This window comes from Orcinus orca, chromosome 11 (assembly GCF_937001465.1).
Source record: "Orcinus orca chromosome 11, mOrcOrc1.1, whole genome shotgun sequence".
Classification (NCBI taxonomy): Eukaryota; Metazoa; Chordata; class Mammalia; order Artiodactyla; family Delphinidae; genus Orcinus; species Orcinus orca.
This window is the reverse complement of record NC_064569.1, coordinates 83,088,586-83,109,521: the sequence shown is the minus strand read 5'-3', so window position 1 is coordinate 83,109,521 and position 20,936 is coordinate 83,088,586. Positions and strand designations below refer to the sequence as shown.

The window sequence follows — 20,936 nt, the reverse complement described above, 5'->3', positions numbered from 1 at the left end:
CCTGAAACAAGACTTCTTGACTAGCTGCCTGGAAACGTGACTAATTATGTTCCAGTTAGTTACAAAGATTCACTCAGTCCCTACTTGGAAAGCTTCTCCTGGGTTTAGCACCTTTAGAATCTAAAACATTTGGCATCTAGAAGGAAAAGCAAGTTCCCTGCAGACTCACAGCAGTTTTTTGTTCCCTACTATTATTCGTTCTCAAATTCCTCACTAGTTGGAGAGTGTTTTTTGATTGCTCTTTTCGAGGTTCCTCTATAGATGATTTAAGTGTTCTGAATGAATGGCAGAATAAATGCAAATCATGTTACAAATCAGTGGGAAGAACTGTTTCCAGTTTGTTAATGTTCCTTTCAATTAAGCACAAAGAGTTCCCATTCAAGCACATGGGAGAAGAAAAAAGGAACTATTCCTTTAACTTTGGCTATTCATACACTGTCAAAAGTGCAAAAACTGGAAATATTTTGTTAAAAATAGTAAAACCTGTCCAATGCCTTCTGAAGGTAAGAGAAACACCTACTAATATTTCATACTTACCCTCCATGGTTCTGAATTATATTTAAAAAATAAAAGTACCCTTCACGAGAGAACCCACGAAACCATAAAAATGGTCCTTTAGAGAAGTGTTTTACTATTTGCTAATAAATTCACATCCAGACAAAAACAGCATGCCATTTGAACATTCTTAAAACTTCTTTAATGCAATTTGGGAAAGTCATTCTCCTTTTTTTTTTTTTAAAAAGTCACATATTGGTAGAAATGATGCCACTTATGTACATGTCCATTCCTTGATGCAAAGAGCTCAGAATGCTTGGGTATCACTCATTTTCATCTACATTAAATGCTTTAATTCATGCTCTACTGCATTCAACAACTTGCTTCATGTCAACAGAAGATTGTTGTGATGAATAAGTACTAGCTGTTAATGGCAAGATACTGAAATACACATTAAAACTACAATGTTAGGGAGTTTAAATAGTCTATTTTCATTGGGTTGCATAATGAAAATCATGCCATACTCCACAGGCTTGGTATGGCTTATGACAGTCATAAGCTTCATATGCCAAAACCATATGAAAGCTTACCTTAGATGATAATATACATTCAAAAATCCTTACTGTGCTACAACTAAGGAAAAGAGAGAGAGAGAGAGAGAGAGAGAGAGAGAGAGACATGTTGTAAGCATTAATAAAATGCTAAAACCAAAGTTGAGTACTTGGATGAAATTATGGTCACGATTATGATGAGGTGATTTCATTAATCCTTAGTCAGGTGAAAAGTACAGGAAAATAGAAGCGCACGGAATGAAGGGCTGGGATCCAGTCACTTCAAAAGGATCATTAATAGGTAAAACATTTATTAATATGCACAACCACTTTGCCTGAACAGGTGGCAAAGCCAATTCGACTGTAAAGTGAATAATTCTGGTAACAGTTTCCAAACCATTAGCTAAAGAAACCCCCCTACAACATATATATATTGTGTTTTTCAACAACAGAAAAACATGGACAATCAACAAAGCATTAGTATACATATATATATGTTGAAATTCTAAAAGGCAAAATTATCAAGTGGATATAGAAATTAGACTATTCTAGAATATTGTATTCTGGACTGACTATATATGACTGATCTAACTAAATGCAAGGCTTAAAAAAACAAGCTAGAAAGTGACTATACGTGCAATCTACAAAACTTTTAAAGAAAGAGTCCTAATTCTTTCCTCTTTCGAAAGTTGATGTTATCTCTAGAAATTCAGAGAGCAAACATTGTAAACTCAGGCATGGGTCTATGTCATCAGAGTTTACATCAGGTTGTTCACCTAGCCCCAGAGAACCTCTTAATTTGCTCTTCCAAATAGGGGATCAATCATACATATACTGTAGGACTCATTTATCGCTTAATACATTTAGTAATGGAGCCTAGAATATTCTTTCCTTTTAAATTCATGAATATATGAAATAATCTTGGTCCCACGAAATTATCCAAAATGTTCAACGGATAGATGGGTTACAGACATTCTACTAGAGAATTTTTCATTGGAAAATCTTAATTATGAAAGTTTCCAGATATTGGATTCAACCAGTCCAAATAGTTTTTTATCTGTGTCCTCTCCCCATCAAAAATGCCCAGAACAATTTTTCTACAACTTAGCAATGGAAAAATGTTCAATTTTCTGAACTTCAACGTGAATCTAACGAACCCACACTGGAAGCTATCTTAAAGGAAGAACATCTCTCTCTACACTTGAAAATATTAAAGAAATGCCAAATGATTCCCAAATTTTGGTAACCTTATATCTAAAATGAGGTCATCTTCAAATGTGGCTTTCTGGCTTTATTTATGGGAACCTGTGGTATGGTCCTTAGTTTTCTGACAACACTTATTCCTATATTACCTAATATCCTTGAATAATTTTGCCTTCCTTGTTCATGGCATAACCACTGTATGCCATGAGCTGCTAAGAAATACATTTAAAAGCAAATGAGAAAGACAAGCTTTACATGCAAAGTGCGATTTCATGTAAGAGGAATGGAATGGAAAGAAGAAATATCCAGTGGGATATGAACTTATAAAACCTGTTGCTGCCCCGCCAGGAAGATTGGTTGTCCAGGGGAATTTACTCCTTGATATATCACTGCAGAATTAGAATATTTGCACCAGTATTTATTTATTCTCGGTTGACAGTCTTACTTTTTTTTTTTTCACAGCTTAACTTGATTCAAGTCACCTATCATCAGATAACAATCTGATGATAAATAATGGTGGCTTTACTTTTAGGACCAAAAGCTTTTACTAATATATCACAGTTGATATCTTATTATGAATTTATATACTAGAATACATTATTTATGTTATTAAATTCAATTACTATACAATTACTAGAAAGAATATAGCATTTATATGCATAACATTATTCACTTATGGAGGACCCCAAATTTTGAACCATTTTGAAACCATCATTTTATGTCATTAGCAACGTTCAGGTATTTTCAGAGCATGCAGAAGTGGTATTGGGTTTTTGATTTTTGCATTCTTGTTTTTTGGGTGTTGGAACATAAGTACCAACAATACCGTGGAACTAATAAGGAGTTTAGAAACCAGATGTGTTTGCAACTCTGACCTTAATCTGCCTTTAAAGCTAATAAATAGGACTTCCCTGGCAGTGCAATGGTTAAGCCTTGATGCTTCCAGTGCAGGGGGCCCGGGTTCGCTCCCTGGTCGGGGAACTAGGACCCCACGTGCCACGTGGCACAGCCGAAAAAAAAAAAAAGCTAATAAATAGCTAAAAGAACAACATTTAAATTTGTATCCACTAGCTCAATAGTAACGTTTGAAATTTTCTAAGAATATTATATGCTTTACATTTAAGAGGGAAAAAACTTAAAAATTTTCTTTCTTTCAATTGTGAATCTACTATCCTGTATTATCTGAGGATGGACAAAAATCATAACAGAGAGAATACTGGTTTTTTAAAGTTACAGAAGGAAAAAATTTTTTCGAGAAGTTTCTCTACTATATTTACACTAGATTTAGGACTAAAAAACTCTTTTGTTGTTGTTGTTATTGTTTACAAAAATACCCTAGGCATTTACTACGTTTTTTCTAAAATAGATATTTATAAAGTTATATCTGACTTTTAGATTATAATTTCTTCATTATAGAGAGGTAGGAAAAGTAAAGACTTTGGTTATCACAAAATGGCAAAATAATGCAATAAGAATGAGAGAAAAGACATTAGGATCATGTCACTCCTTATCTCCTAACGGTGACTCTGACAGCTGTAAGAGTTTTCATCGTATCCCAAAAGGTATTGATTGTCAAGAAAAAAACTTCAGGATACAAATTATACTCAATTAATATGAAAATTGATTAAGAGGATAATTACACTGAGACTTTTCTACCACATAAATCTTCATGTGTTTTCTTGGTTTACATTACCTGCAACACTTCTGAAAACTAGTATAAATGAAATGCATACCTACAAATGGAAATTCTCTAGTGAGATTTTTAAAGGAATGGGTTATAATATGTGTATGCTGAATTCTACATGTGTAATATTAAATACTAAATTAGTAAATTTACATATACATAGAAAGTTTCACAAAAATAGTTAAATTCCTCAACTGCAGTTTCATTAGATGCGTTTTTACATGAGGCTTCTATTTATCTAAGATGGACTACATCACCAAAGTAATACCCCTTTGACTTGATTCATTGTTACCATGCTGTGCACATACCACAATTCATTGAAATTAATAGTGCTTTAGTTAACAAGAATTGCAAGAGATGAAAGTAAGTCAACTTACAAAATCAAGTAGCCATCACAAATAAGAGTGAGTTCAGAATGTAAAAATGTCTTCTCTCCCCAAACCTTCCCCCTCCTTCCTCCCCTCCCCCAGAAAATGTTGGCAAGTAATTGGGATTTGGCAGTAAGCACAATAATTAAATGATTTTCTTTCAGTTCAGTCTACACAAGATCTGGGATGTCATACCTTTCACCTCCAGTTTGCATTCGATCTCCATTGCCCCAAGGTCATTGACGGCTTTGCAGCTGTAGGTGCCTCCGTCATAGGGGCTGGGCTTTCGAATCTCCAGAGTACAGACCCCCTGGTTGCTGAACATCCTGTATCTTGGGTCATCCACAATAGCAACTTTGTTTTTCATCCAGGTAATTTTGGGCTGAAGATGGAAGCAAATTAGGGCAAAACATATCTGTACTTAGCCTAATAATAGACCATCAAAGCCAGTGACAGAATTTTAAAGCATGGCTTAGAAAGAAACTACTACATCTAAGAAGAATCCACGTCAACTTGAGAACCGTTTCTCTCAGATTAAATTCTACTTAATGCTTGGCAAGAAAGCGAAGGGGCAGTTCTGAAGAAGCCAGCCAGATTTGTTCAGAGGACAGCCCTGGGGCAATCTTCCCCAAGATTCAGTTACATTTAAATTTGATCTACAGGTCCATGAGGTTAACTCATCCTGGAGAGTGTATATTGCTCAGTGTTTTTCAAAGAATCCCTGTAAGGCGCCATCACCAGCCAGTTTTCTCTACTTCCTTTCCCTGATATGCTTTTCTAATTCTTTATGGGCTGCTTATGCCTCCTCACCATTTAATCTCTCTTCTGACATCTGTTTTCATCACCTGGTGGCGATGGATGGATCTACTCCAAACGGATAATCCCAGATCAATCGCCCAGGAAGGCTACTCCATTCTGCTTGACTTCCGAACTACAGTTGATACCACTGACTTGCCATTTCTTTTTCATATTGTCTTCTTCTCCCTTCTGTAAATGCACACCCTCCACACTCTCCCTCTTATTGATTTTGTCTTGCTCAGACCCAAGAGACAGCACTTCTCAGTGTCCTTCACACCGTCCTCTTCCTCCTTCCGCCTTTCAAATGGGAGTACTTCCTGAGGCTCACACCTTGCTCCTTGACATTTTGCTTCACTACTCTCTTTCGTTTGATATTCCTTTCTAGAGCCTTGGCTCCAAGGGGTGGGATGCAGCGTCCCCATGCTTGGGTCACCCAAACCAAGAGTCACAGCCCTCGCCTTTCTCCCAAGCTCTGGCGATGCTCTCCTCGCCTCCTGGTCATTCCCGCTTGAATGTACCAACATCACCTCCAATTAAACATGAATTCAGCATCTTCCTCCCACCCTCAGGCTGTCTTCTCCCTATGACTTCTCTATTTCTGCTCATGGTATATGCAGGAAAAATATCACTGTTTGCAATTTTTCCAAATTCTAGGGCACTTTCTCTCAGTGCCACCCAGGGACAGATAGCTCTATGGGCAACATTCATTCATTTGCTGTTCTTTTCAAATGCCAGCAACATGAAACCTGAAATCCTTTCTAAATCTCTTCAGTCAGATGCGATCTCTCCCTTCCTGGTACTCTGTACCCTTATCACTGTACATTCGAATTCTGCCTTGCACTATAGTACAATTATTTGCTTTACACTATTACAGAAAGCTTGATAAATCAATATCATCATCTAATTTTTCAGGTGACACAATATTACTTCCATCTCTTTATCTCTCCGTTCTTTTAAAAATAAGTGGTTTGGTTTTTCCTTAGAAAGTATCCCTTAGTTAGTAAAGAAATATAAATATTTTTTCTACATTTAAATAGTGTCCTTTATTATCCACCAATACCATCACCCTGTACCCCCCTCCGTATCCCAGAAAAAGACACAAATCGCAGTTGGAAGCTCAGTTTATATTACTACTTATAATTATGACATAGTGAATATAAAAGAGGGGGTTTGGGATTAATTTTTAAATTTAATTAATGTGATTAAAAAAACCCCAAAACATGGTACCTTAGGATTTCCTCTCACACTGCAGTTCAGGGTGGCATTGTAACCAGCTATGGCGTAGGTGTTGACCAATGGCTGAGTAAACATGGGTGCCTCTGTGAAATTGAAGTCTTCATACACTGGATTTTTGTAGATTTTGCCTTAAAAACAAGCATTAGAGATATACAAATTGGCCTGAGAATATATTATTCTTAGCATACTTGACTCACGTTGAAAACTTCCCTGAGCTTAGAAAAACATGTGTGAAGGCCGCAGGGCATTCATTCAGAAGGATACCAATGTACAGCCCATCACACACAGGAAAGAAACCCAGAGGGGTCATCTGGAACTGAAATAAGTATTGGGAAGAATTCAGTGTCTGGGCGTTTTGCTCAACAATGTGCTTTAACGTGAAAGTAACGAAGAAGGGCAGGAAGGACACGGTTTATGAGGAAATGAAATGACAGGGGTGGAATCCAACTTCTCCTTTCATTGAAAAGTGGCTCTCATGTGTAGCATCCTTGAAGGTGTCCAAGAATAAAAGTAACCCAAGCTCTAAAAGTAAATGGTGACTTTTTCCTACCCTTGTGATCTTAGCCACTGAGAGACCCACTACCCAGATGTTGCCATGAATGAAAGCTTGTACGTTAAAAAATGCAATCATAATATAATTTTCCTTAAAATATTTTACTCGTAAGATTAACATTTTGGTTGGACGTTCTTACCATAATTTTATTTATTTATTATTTTTTATTTCTTACAACAGAAATTTATTCTTTCACAGTTCTTGAGGCCAGAGATACAAAATCAAGGTGTTGGCAGGGCCACGCTGACCCTGGAGATTGTAGCAGGGAATCTGTTCCTTGCCTCTTCCAGCTTCTGGTGGCTGCCAGCATTCCCTGGCCTGTGGCTGCATCTCCTTACCATAATTTTAAATGTGTGTTTATGATATTCTTATCCCCTTTCACCACATCTCTTTTTCTTTCTGTCTTCTCTGTCTCATCACTGAAAATCAAGGTTCCCAGATGTCCAGCCCACTTCCAACTCACCATCCTTGGCAATCAGGGCACTCTCTTTTGTCATTGTTGCATCCTCACTGAGGCCGCACATGTTTTCAGCAAACACCCTGAAGTAATACTCATTTCCGATAACCAGTTCAGTAATGGTGGCACTGGTTCGGTGATAATGCTCAATGACAGTGAACCACTCCTGAAAACAAAAATAAGAATTTGAGGAAAATCACTTAAAAATACACAGTTATTTCACCTGTTGATTCAAATAAATAACAGGGATGTTGCATTAGCTAAGAGGAAAAAAGAGCACTAATTTTTTATACTGAGGGTAACAGAAATGTATATTTAATTTGTTTAACGCTTTACAATTGATTTACACTTGACTACGTCATTTAATCTTCATTTACACATTAGATTCATTTGCCCTAGATGTGGATGGAAGAAATTTTCATATATTGAGGTATGAAGAAGTCATTCTGGCTTATATGTGGTTTAACTTAAACTTTATGCTAACTAGAACAGCCCGTTTTGGGGCCTAATAAACATACATTGTACATCTGCTTTAACCATTTAAAGAAAAGCATGCACTGTCCAGAAGTGAAGAAGGTCTCTTTTGAAGATCCAGATAAATGCCTCCTTTCCTGGGACACCAATGCTTGTATTCCTTCCGTGATAAATCTCCCTTCCTCGGGCACCAAGGTCATAATGACTTGCTGTGTATGTGCTGAACTGTCTCTTTTGGAAACCTTGAAGGAATGTATCTCTGTCATATCTGAGGTTCTTTGTTCAAACAAGGTTAAAAACTGTGCTGAAAGCTATGCTTCTGTGGAGCAGTTCCTCAGAACTGTCTGAGAGGCTGTCTGCCGGGCTATAGTCCTCTCCTCTATTCTTTTTTTTTTTTTTTTTTTTTTTTTGGTACGTGGGCCTCTCACTGTTGCGGCCTCTCCCGTTGCGGAGCACAGGCTCCGGACGCACAGGCTCAGCGGGAACGGCTCACGGGCCCAGCCGCTCTGCGGCATGTGGGATCTTCCCGGACCGGGGCACGAACCCGCGTCCCCTGCATCGGCAGGCGGACTCTCAACCACTGCGCCACAAGGGAAGCCCTCCTCTATTCTTATAGTAAATTGGTTATTGATTATTTCCATGGACAATGTCAACTACTATCTTTATATTTTCTACATTACTGTGCAGTGTCTGTCATCTATCTGTCTACCTACCTACCTATTTATCTTTTGTATAACAAAGTATAATTATAGAATTTTCATGCCAACTTATCTATTCTGAGGGAGAGATGATGCTAAACCACAAAAATTAATATCACCCAATCAACTTGCCTAACATTATTACCATAGGTTCTTTCAATTCTTTGCTCAGATATTACTTCCTCTACTGTTTACCCTCTCACCACTCTACTTTGGTCATACTTTTTCACCTTAACCTGGCTATGTTTTCTTCACAGTACTTGTTACCTTAAATATATGACATACTTACTATTTTACTTGCTTATCTGCTACCTCACCCACTGGAATGGATACACAGTGATGATAAAAATGGACTTTTCTTCTCACCCCTGTATTTCCAGTGCCTTCTCACAGCACCTGGTATACAGTAGGTAGCATGCACAAAATAAATGTTCATTGAATACAGGAATGAATGGATGAGCTAAAGCTATATTCTTCTTTTTTTTTTGACTTTTTCCTCACCATGTCAAGAAATATAGTGGTTTCAAAGTTTATCTTGCCACCAGTAGAAAACCACATTGTACTACATATGTTTAGTACCACTAATTGAGAAAATACATTTGCTGACAAAAAATTTCAGAAAGGAAAACGATTTTCCTTGCAACTTTTAGGGGCCGTGATCTTCTCTATATTTGGGATATTTTAAAGACACCAGACAATTGTAGTTATGCCCTCCTTTATTTCCAAAGCACTTTATGCAAACCTTTATTATACTGTTTTATCATTTGGCTTTATGTCTTTCTGCTTGCTTAAACTATGAGTGGTCCAAGAGCAGGAGCTGTCTTTTTTTTTTTTTTTTTTTTTGCGGTACGCGGGCCTCTCACTGTTGTGGCCTCTCCCGTTGCGTAGCACAGGCTCCAGACGTGCAGGCTCAGCGGCCATGGCTCACGGGCCCAGCCGCTCCACAGCATGTAGGATCTTCCCGGACCGGGGCACGAACCCGTGTCCCCTGCATCGGCAGGCGGACTCTCAACCACTGCGCCACCAGGGAAGCCCGAGGAGCTGTCTTTTTGTTTTTGATCCACCAGCTAGAACACTGCTCAACAAATAGTTAATGAATGAATAAATGAATGTGTTGGCATACATCATGAGAACAATGTTTATGGAAGGTATAAAGGACTATAGGAATTTAAGTGAAAAAGAGCATCTGTAGCAACAGTGAGATAGTGGTGTGGTGACCTCCGGGGAAGTGCACTGGGCAGAGCGAGCATCTTCTGGTCTGTAGGCCTGCCCTTGCTGAAATGCACCAGAAACACAAGGGGATGGGATTGGGGTTCCTCTCCTGTCAGCAGGCAGACCTCAGACACACGAAGCAGCAGGAAAGTCCTGGCTCAGCTGGACTTGACTAGATATCTGAGAAGACAACTGTTGGCAATGTGGTGGGGGTGGAAGAATGGGGGGGCACCTGGAGGCAGTGTGGTACCCCTGGATTCACTGCCAGTATCTGGACCAAGGTCCAAAGAAGAGCCCTCATTGCTAAGGAAATCCAAGGTGGTCAATACTTCCCCTGCAAAGTCATCCATTGATCTAGCTCTCAAGCTGTCCAGGTTTGGCTGAAACATGTTTCTGTAAATGCCAAGTCTTATTTTGTCATGTAACACCCACCCAGGGGTGGGAGGGAAGACATGCTAGAAATAGTTTATGGAAAGGCAAGGCTTGAAATCCATTCCAGTTACTTAGACTGCTCTTTCCAACCCTCTCCCCTTCTATTAACCCAATGTAACCTTATACCCTAAGTTCTTACTGACATCTAGTAGTGTAAACGCCTGCAGACTTCCTATCAATATCATTTGGTACGATGTTTTACCCTTCCTATGAGAATGAATAGTGGCTCCAAGCCATCCTGTGTCCAAACATTCATTTATTCATTCATTGACTTACAGGTAGAGCAATGGTAGTTGTAGTGGATGGATTCTGATTCAGAAAGACCTAGACTTTAACATTTAAAATCTGGTGATCTAACATAGGTAATAATAATTCATATTCCAACTGAGTTGCTTCTTGAATACTCTAAATGCTTCTCCTCCTCAGGACCTTTGCATATGCTGTTACCTTTAGACTCTTTCTTTTCTAACTGGAATTTTTTTTTTTTTTAAAGACATCAGTCCATGCTACCAACATTCATTTTACAAGGAGGAAGAAGTTGCATGGGTGCAGATCTGAGTCAGAATCCACAGTGAGTAAATATCTGTTGAACGAATAACTTTATTGAATTCTACTGAGCATTCTGCCAGTTGCTTTATATTGTTTTGGCCTCACTGCGCGACATGCAGGATCTTAGTTCCCTGCCCAGGGATCGAACCCACACCCCCCGCAGTGGAAGCATGGAGTCTTAGCCAGTGGACCTCCAGGGCAGCCCCTGTTTTAGCCTCTTGATAAACAAGCGAGGTAAACATCAGTGTCCTTATTTTACAGATGAGGGAAATGGAGATCAAAGAGGTTAAGTGACTGTCCATGTGTATGTGGTTTTAAGTGGAAATGCAAGTCCAACTCTTCGTGGCTCCCAAGGCTGTACCCTTTCCACTGTGCCACATCACTTCTCCATGTCCCTCATGAGTTCCTCACCAGAGAGGACCTCATGCTTCCCCCTTTACTTCTGATGAAATGTTATTTTGCTGCTGCGGAACCAGAGAAAGCCAGACCTTACCATGCTCTTCTTGTCGGCCTTCTGGATCGTGTACCCTGTAATGGCAGTATTCCCATCATCCTTTGGTGGTGTCCACGATAGAGCAACATTCTCTCCCCAGACATCGTCGATCTTCACAACTTGGGGTGGACCCGGACGGTCTGTAGGATGAATTCATGGCATCACTGTGAGGTCACTTTCCCCCCAACCTAGACCTTGTTACAGGAGGATATTTTAAAATGTCCTTTCCTTCCTGTATTTCTACCCACGTTTCTTTTGCATTCTTCTTCTCCGGAGAAGTACAATGCACTCCTAGTAATCTTATCTGGAAACCCTTGACTTTCATCTTCATGGAAAGAAAAGGATTTTGAAAGGAAAATGTAAATGAAACTTCAAACATCATTAACCATCCCTCCAGGGGCCGACTACTGGCAGTGAGTCACAGGCTACCCTGCCTAATGGGAAAGGTAAGCTGATGCTAGACTTGAAATCATAGAGCCTACCTGGGCTGTGTAGCTCCAGCTTTCGGTGAGAGGCCCGAAGCCCACAGTCTGTGAGAGAGGTCCTCTGCTGCACTCAAAAGGCACCTTTAATGGGAGTGAGGAAAACTTATTTCCTCTGCCATCGCTCCCTCCAATATTCATTTGTATTTATCAGCGTTTCCATGTTATGGAAGTAGAATGCATTCATGAAGAAATAAAGTCTTTCTTCACTTTATTTTCTGCACTATGAATTTCTGTGACCTCTGACCTTCCAGTAAATTGCAGTAACATTCAGAAAGGCCCAAAGTCAAGTAAACGAAAACTTGGGGGGAGGGATAAATTGGAAGGTTGGGACTGAAATATAACACTAGTATATATAAAATAGATAACTAATAAGAACCTACTGGGTAGCACAGGGAACTCTACCCAATACTCTGTAATGACCTATATGGGAATAGAATCTAAAAAGGAGTGGATATATATATATGTATTCACTGTGCTATACAGCAGAAACTAACACAACATTGTAAATCAACTACACTTCAAGAAAAATTAATTAATAAAAAAGAAAACTAAATCTTCATTGGGAGGTCCCCTCAAAAAAAAATCACGCATAGAGGTTCAAGGAAGGACAATAATATTACGTATCTAAATAGTACTTGTTAATTTTTTCAGAGAAATTTCACATCTGTTATCCTTTGCAGTGCAAGCAGTACCCTTTCTGTCCTGAAATATTTTTCAGGTATTAAAATGCAACTATAATTATTTCTATTTGAAATGTCAGATTGAAAAGAATAAATATCAGAGTGCTTTCTCATGTTTTTCTCTCTTTTAAGCAACATTTAACATGCAGTCTTCATGGGCTCCGGGGGTGGAGGGAAACCACAGTGATAATCCTCACTTCCTTTCTACAATTACCAACAATGAGTCTCTACAACCACAGTTTTCTATCTCCTGTTTTCACCAATTTGTCCTACAGACAGATGTCTTCTCCCAGTTCAACTTCCCACTTGCACCCCAGGCAGGTCTGCTTTGTCTTCAAAGTTCACGTTGGCTTTTCAAACACTTGCTCCCCAACAGTAAATGGCTAGATTTTTACCGTCATGGCAGAAACATGAACTTGGGACTAATAAAATAAGTAGGATACTAATTGTTACTATTTATTGAACACTTTGAGCGTGTGAGTGATGTGCCAGGCGCTCGTAACTACCTGGTAAAGTAACTACATGGCAAAGTAGGAAAAAGAAAAAAGTCCTTTGTGGTGTTTCAGAGGGCAAGGCTCTTCCAGACCCAACCACAAGGGCTTCCATTAAAATAGAGCCAGCGCATAGCACAGGGTGATCAGCTCTGTGCTTTGTGTCCACCTAGAAGGGTGGGATAGGGAGGGTGGGAGGGAGATGCAAGAGGGAGGGGATATGGGGATATATGTATATGTATAGCTGATTCACTTTGTTATATAGCAGAAACTAATACAGCGTTGTAAAGCAATTATACTCCAATAAAGATGTTTAAAATAAATTAATTAATTAAATAAAATAAAATGGAGCCAGGCCAGACCCAAGGGCACACAGAACATCCTCAACACTCCTTTCAACTTAACAAAAATCAAGACAGTTTAGTCAGCACGAAAAGATTGCTTAGTTTAAAGGACATGAGCTTTCACCTAAGGGAAGGCTTGCCACAGGAAGCTGCTCCTTTGGTTAGGGAGCCTCTAATTCTAGCACATGTGATAAACTGTAATCATAAAATTGACTGAAGACAAGGCTTCTCCTAACTCTGCTCTTAAATTTACTTCTTGACATTGCAAACATTATAGAACAGTTCAAGCGAGAAGGGTCTACTGTAAGAGATCCTCCCTTTATTGCCCTAACGGTGCAAACAAGTAAGAACTAACCTTGTTTGGAGAGGTAAGTATCTAAGCCCTGCGCGACCAACCACAATTCAGTCTTTAACTGTTTAACTCTGTTTAGGTGTACCTTGCTTACATTTAATAAAACTTCTTCATTCTCCATTAACGTTACTATTAGCAAATTTTAAATGTAGTAAGAAACATGTTAAACTATATCTAGAATCTATAATGTTTTCTTAATGCAAGAATTCATCATGGGAAATAGTTTTATCATTGAAGAGTTGAGAAACAGAGTAAGAGAGAACTGGATTGTAAAACAGTACTGATAGTTTTCACTAGAAAGTAATATACATTAATTTTCTATATATGCCCTAAGTCTCCCATGGTTAGTCCTTTTAGTCAGTGAAAAATTATTCTAAAATGCTAACCAATCTTCTTAATTTTTTAAATTCTAAAAAGAGGAATTTTCTGTAGAGCCAGCCTAACAGAAGAAATTCTGACTCTTGCCTTATTGACAAGGACAATTTGTCTCCATATAGAATGTTCTAGTTCCCTCCTCCAAACCTACCAACAACCTGGATATCAATGGATGCAGTTTCCACGTATTTTTCCACTTTGACCTGCAGATCATATTTCCCAGAATGGCTCCTCTCCGCTTTTCTGATAAATATGATTGTATCGGTCTCAGAGTTGCGAATGTTGATCTGATTCTTATCAATAGGTGCCCCATCTTTCTTCCAAGTTACTTCTGGTCTTGGTTTTCCCTTAAAAGAAAAAAAAAAAAGACAGAAAAAGTAGAGGCGGGAGGGGATCAGATTGTCTCATTTCTTTTCAGCATTAAATAAATGGGCAGTGGCTTACCCCATCCTAGGCAAGTTTGGAAAATGGCCTGGTGGTGGGCAGTTATAGCAGTAATGTAATATTCACTACTGCCCATTGATTGCATTCTGCAAGCAAGGTACTATGTTAGGTACGTGATATTTATAACTTCCCTTACTCTTCACATCAGGATAAGTATCATTATCCTCATTTTTTTTTTTTGTTTGTTTGTTTGTTTTTACTGGTACGCGGGCCTCTCACTGCTGTGGCCTCTCCCGCCGCGGAGCACAGCCTCCGGACGCACAGGCTCAGCAGCCATGGCTCACGGGCCCAGCCGCTCCGCGGCATGTGGGATCCTCCCGGACCGGGGCATGAACCCGTGTCCCCTGCATCGGCAGGCGGACTCTCAACCACTGTGCCACCAGGGAAGCCCCCCCCCTTTTTTTGATAAAGGTATTAAATGACTTGCACAAGGCCTTGCAGCTAAGTGCTGGAAGCTGGTCTTCTAGCCTGGTCTCTTCAGCTCCAAAGCCTGCACATCACAGCCTAATGGTTCAGAACATGGGCCCTGGGACCCTAGAATCTGTATTTGGATCCTGACTCCACTACTTAATAGCTGTGTGACTTCGGGCAAGTTACTTAAACTCTCTGCCTCAGTTTCCCAAACTGTAAAGTGGAATGAGAGTACCTTTCTTCAGGGTGGTTATCACAACTGAAGTTCTTAGAAAGCTTCTGTGCACTGCAGAGGTGTTTCATTAATATCATCTACATGCTAATGATTACTATTGTTCCACTGTACTGTGTTGCTCATTTCAGACTTGTCTGTAATTCTCTCTCTGTTCTCTCTAGCAGCTGAAACTATTCTTTAAGAGCAGACTTTGAGTAATTATAATCTCATTCAAGGACATGAGTTTTTTTTTTTTTTTTTTTCGGTACGCGGGCCTCTCACTGTTGCGGCCTCTCCCGTTGCGGAGCACAGGCTCCGGACGCGCAGGCTCAGAGGCCATGGCTCACGGGCCCAGCCGCTCCGCGGCATGTGGGATCTTCCCGGACCGGGGCACGAACCCGCATCCCCTGCATCGGCAGGCAGACTCCCAACCACTGCGCCACCAGGGAAGCCCAAGGACATGAGTTTTAGTTTACGTTACAAAGAAACTTCCTAGGATTCCTGAGCACCCAGGCTCACCCCACAGACAGGAACCAAGCATTAATTCCGTTGGGAAACGCACAGCCTTCCCATGGGCTCCTAATGTGACTTGTTGATAGGTTCTGCTAAGGAATGTGAGAGACACACATCAAACCCCTCCCCACAGGGCTTGAAGAACGGTTGCAGGTGCTCAGATGTGCATATGGGAAGTAGAGAACAATACTGTTAAAGATGGGAAAAATAGTTCCAGGTCTCATTTCCTTAAGTGTACAATTTACTATTAACTACTGGGGGAAAAAATTGAGTTCTCTGATAACGTTTGGAGTGAAAAAAGCACTGGATTCAGTGTCTGGAGATATAGACTGTTCATGGCACTACCATTTATTTGCTGTGTGACTTTGGGCAAGTCACTTAGCTTCTCTGAATGTCAGTTTCTTCCCTTCTCAAGGGGGGTAAGGAAATCTGCCATTCCTGCCTCACAAGGTGTATCTGGGGCTCAAATGAGAAAAGGTTCGAGAACTTTAGAGGTTACATAAATATACAAACATGACATGCTAGTCTCATCATCCCCTTCCTAGTAGCTGACCAGCCCCTGGGATGCCATACCTATGAGGTCCCTGTTCTCATGCTCTCTCCTCTCCCAGACCCAGGGACAGAGCTGAATACACTCTCCCATTCCCAACAAGATCTGGGAACTGGGATTAGCCCTAGCTGTTGCCATGATGTGGAAACTAGAGGGCTGATTCAGCCCCAATCCAGGGCTGGAGCTGGGTCCTGGGTGCCCGCCTTGTGCCAACTCCTGGTTTTTTTTTTAGGCTGTGGGAGGACAGAAGTGGGAGGAACCTTGCCAAGCCATCGTCTTCCTCCTCTGCTGTGTTCACACTCACGTCCTCCTTGACTTCCGTTCTGATTTCAGGTGCTGTGTATGTAGAAGCTAACTGCCTCTTCTAAGGCTGGGCCCCAGGTGCAATGAGAATGGCCTGAACTGGCTGTCCCTTTAGGTTAGTTTTCATGGGAGCCTGTGTTTGAACCAGCTCTGCGTGTGTGTGTGTATCCAAATGTTTGCAGAGACCTAAATTCTAGTTCTAAGGCCATGCTGTCTGACGTAACAGCCGCAAGCTCAATGTGGCCATTTAAACTAAAACTAATTAAAATTAAGGAAAATTAAAAATTCATTTCCCCAGTTGCCCTAGTTCCTAGCTGCACCTTTCAAGTCCTCAATAGACACATTTGGCTGCTGGCTACCATATTGGACGTTGCATACACAGAACATTCCTATCATCACAGAAAGTTCTACTGAACAGCACTGTTTAGAGGCATAAAAGGAATCAAATGAGTAAGGAGGGAATGGTGCAGTGGGTGTTGTGTGTGTGTGTGTGTGTGTGTGAGAGAGAGAGAGAGAGAGAGAGGGAGAGAAAGAGAGAGAGAGAGAGAGAGAGACCAAAAGTGATTATCATATGCAAAGCCTGGTTAATCTTATAAACAACAGATTCTTTGGAGGGAGCAAAGATTTAACAATGCTCATTTATTTCAGTTAGGGGCATCAAAATTTCAAATTTCAGTTATCCCTCATTGGAATTTGGGTGATTTGAGTGTGGCTTGGGGAAATCATGGGAAGTAAGGACATGTTGTTTTCCTGAATGTTACACCAAGAACTTCACTTAAAAGGAAGATCAGTTTTACAGATGGATAGAACCAGAAAGATCTTTAAGCATTTCTTGTTTCGGTGTCTCCTTGGTGTTTCCTCTCTGGCCCGCTATGGTCCCTGAGCCTCAGACAAGACTAGGCCTCATTTATCTCATGCAGAAGGAAAATCCAGGACACTTTTATAGATTTCTGTACTTGTAAAGCAGGAGGTTGTTTAATCACTTTCCAAATCTCCTCCATCCTTTCCTGCCTTTCCTCTGAGGTAATTTTGAATCACGAATAACTTAAATGCTGAAGTCCCTCCCTCTACTCCTTAAACACCCCAGCATGGGAAGGAGAAAATGAGCAACCCTGAATTATTACCTGGAAAGGTATAACCAGATTGATGGCTTCTCCAACTCTGCGGATATAGGTTTGCTTTAGGTGCCTTGGGATGCGAATCTTTGGAGCCTCTGAACGAGAGTAGAAGAGCATAATTTTGCAGTCAGTATCACACACTGGAAGCAGCATTACATAAGCATACTTGTCATGATACTCACCAGGACTTCCCTACGCTCATGTCTCTGAAGTGAAATCTTAGTTGGGCTACTAACAGGTTATATGTGGTAACTTTGGTTCCAAATGTTTCCTTCAGGGAGAGATGTTTTAACAGTTTGACTCAACAAGATTACTCCCTGACCTCCTTAATTTTACTACAACTTCCTATTTTTATTATAAGCCTAAAGCAACTTTATAGAAAAGCACTAAATTTTCTCTTAGGACCTTATATATTGTTTTCTTAGTTTTCTAACAGTGAGTATATTCTCCAATGAACATTCCATAAAAGATCTACAGTCACCACATTAGCTGGTAGGGCTGCCCATTTTTTCTCACCAGAAAATAATAATAAAAAATGCTTTAGCACCTAGCACTTATTATTTATGTAATTATGTTAGAATTTGATGGTAACTTTCTCCCTTTATGACTAAGGTGAAGTATATAATAGGCAGCCCTAGCCCGCTGTATATTAATGTTCATTAACTAAACACCATGAAGATACTAGAACATGTGGTTGTAAACCCATCAGAAGCAGAGAATCAAGGCTCATGGCTCACAGGGATGAGGTGGGTCCTATCACTTGAGGGCTCTGTATGGAACAGATACTGGGATAAATGCTTTTCACGAAGCGACCAATTTAAACCTCACAGCCACCTTAGGACACAGGTACTGTTTTTACTTTATGATAAAGAAGCTAAAGCAACAGGGGTTTAAGTCACTTGCCCCAAGGTGACATAGCCAGGATTAGACCTGGAATCAGCTTCCACTGCCTATGTTCTGCTTAGACACATGGACTGCGGGGTCAAGAGAGATCTGGTAAGCTGTGACAAAGCGAGAGAGTGGCATGGACATATATACACTACCAAACGTAAAATAGATAGCTAGTGAGAAGCAGCCGCATAGCACAGGGAGATCAGCTCGGTGCTTTGTGACCACCTGGAGGGGTGGGATAGGGAGGGTGGGAGGGAGGGAGATGCAAGAGGGAAGAGACATGGGAACATATGTATATGTATAACTGATTCACTTTGTTATAAAGCAGAAACTAACACACCATTGTAAAGCAATTATACTCCAATAAAGATGTAAAAAAAAAAAAAAAGAGAGAGAGATCTGGGTTTGAGTTCCAGATCAGACAGTAGATCTGGTCTCAGCCTATTCCGTAAAACTGGGATGATAACAGCATCTAATTCACAGCATTGTAGTGAGGATTAAATAAGGTCATCCATATAAAGTGTTTAGCATAATGGCTGAGAATAGTAAATGCTCAATAAACTTTAGGGGAAGAAGATGAAGATGATGGTAGTGGTGGTGATTACTGAATGCTGGAGCTGGAAGAGAACTTGAGAGATCCTCTAACTCCCTAACTTTACATAGGAGGAAAAGGAGACTCAGCGAGGTTCTGTAGCATATTACACCATTATCATAATAAAAGCTAACATATACCAAGGGCTTATTACGTGCCCAGCATTCTGTTAAGCAAATAACATGGATCAATTTATTCAACTCTCACCACCTCTTGATGTAAGTACTATTATTGTATACGTTTTGCAGATGAAGAAATTAAGGCTCAGGAATATCAAGTCCCTTTCCTGAGACCACATGGTTAATAAATGAAGGAAACAGGACTCAGCTTTCATAGTCTGTCTCTAGAATCTAATAAGAAAATGTGCATGCTTCATACTTTCTAGCATCCATCCATCCACCCATCCACCCATCCATCCATCCATCCATCTATCCCCTAACTTACTCCCAAAAGGTTTCAGGCAGTCACACCGTAAGTCTGTGCCTCAACACGGTCCAGACCCAGATGTTCAGATGCCTTCCCGGTATTCTTTGCCCTGGAGCACTGATTCTCAAATTGTTTGGTCTCAGAATCCCATTACACTCTTAAAAATCATCAAAGGCCCCGCAAAGCTTTTGTTTATGTGGACTGTATCTATCATGTTTACCATATTAGAAATTAAAACCAATAAATTTTGAAATACTTATATATTTATTGCTTGAAAAATAATAACAACATAAATATCATTTAAATGAAAACAACCATATTTACATTAACAAAAATTTGTGATATGAGTGGCATTATTTTATATTTTGGCAAATCTCTTTAATGTCTGACTTAATAGAGGCTAGCTGGACTTTGTTTCTGCCTCTAATCTGTTGCAATACGCTGTTTCGGTTGAAGTACATGAAGAAAATTTGTCTTCACACAGACAGGAAGAATACTTTAATAAACTTTTCAGACAATTGTGGGTATTCCTCTTTGATTCTACGCTAAAACACGAGCTGTAATTTCTTAAGGGTTAGCTGCAGTATGGAATCTGAAAAATTCTATGAACTTTTCATTTCTGTTACATTAAACCCCATTGGTCTGCCTTCCATTTTGAATGTATCTTAGCCATGCATGATTTTTTTTAACTTGCATTGCTCATTTGGAAAATATTGCTTCGATGAATCATGCAGACTGTTCAAATGTTGAAATACTGCATTATTCAATGTCAAAAAATGACATTTGCTACTATCACCACCTACTTCATCAGAAAAGATTTTAAGTATTGGAGAGCTGCCAAGTCCATGATGGTGGACACCAGTTTTCCATAATTTTAATTTTTGCTTCAAAGATTAAAGCTTTTCATTGACAAGTTGACAATAAATACTATAAGTTGTTTTCCTTCAAGTAACAGGCTCACTCCATCCATTTTCTAGAAAATGTGTGCCAAATACCCAAGTCTGACTAGCCAGAGTTTGTCACTCTGTCATCCTTTCGAGGAAGAATGGAGTTTCATGGAAAAGGTCGCGAGTTTAGGCTCTAATTCAGGTGCACAAATGCTTTACAAATGCTCTTCCTAGAGACAACTATCGTACTACCGTATTTAGCATAAGAGTTTCACATATACTTTGCATTTCATGGTCATACAGAGTATAGAAAAAAGGGGTACTCAAGAACCAAGGTTTAAGAACATTAATGATTCCTGTGTATCATCAAGAACACTCCAAGACAAAGCTGGCCCTTTAATTTGAACCGCGAGTGCATGGTGGTGAGGAAGAAAAGACCAGCCAGGCAATCTGGTGGCGCAGACTGGATCTGTGCTAAGGCACCAGCAGTTTTACACACCATCACTTTTGTACCGTCAGTGCAGAGGCCAAGCATTGAAAAGGGAAAACAATGTGTTCATATTATTATGAAGATGGTTTTGACCTCGCAGACTCCCTTGAGCCATTTTGCTGCTGTATGGTTTGTTTGAAATGCTTCCCCCCCTGCCGCTGACCCCC

The 20,936-nt window shown here is 40.0% G+C and overlaps 1 protein-coding gene across 5 annotated transcripts in view; it reads right to left on the bottom strand.

The window, feature by feature from the left end:
• Positions 1–20,936, bottom strand: part of MYBPC1 (myosin binding protein C1) — a 95,712-nt gene that overhangs the window by 331 nt on the left and 74,445 nt on the right. For all 5 annotated transcript variants that reach the window (XM_049694720.1, XM_049694716.1, XM_049694717.1 and 2 more), the window contains 7 exons: positions 17,490–17,578; positions 14,082–14,277; positions 11,204–11,343; positions 7,352–7,511; positions 6,327–6,463; positions 4,497–4,683; positions 1,086–1,128 (listed from right to left, as the gene is read on the bottom strand). In XM_049694720.1, the coding sequence (XP_049550677.1) occupies positions 1,115–1,128; positions 4,497–4,683; positions 6,327–6,463; positions 7,352–7,511; positions 11,204–11,343; positions 14,082–14,277; positions 17,490–17,578 (923 nt within the window). In that variant the 3' untranslated portion in view covers positions 1,086–1,114. The remainder of the gene's footprint in view (positions 1–1,085; positions 1,129–4,496; positions 4,684–6,326; positions 6,464–7,351; positions 7,512–11,203; positions 11,344–14,081; positions 14,278–17,489; positions 17,579–20,936) is intronic.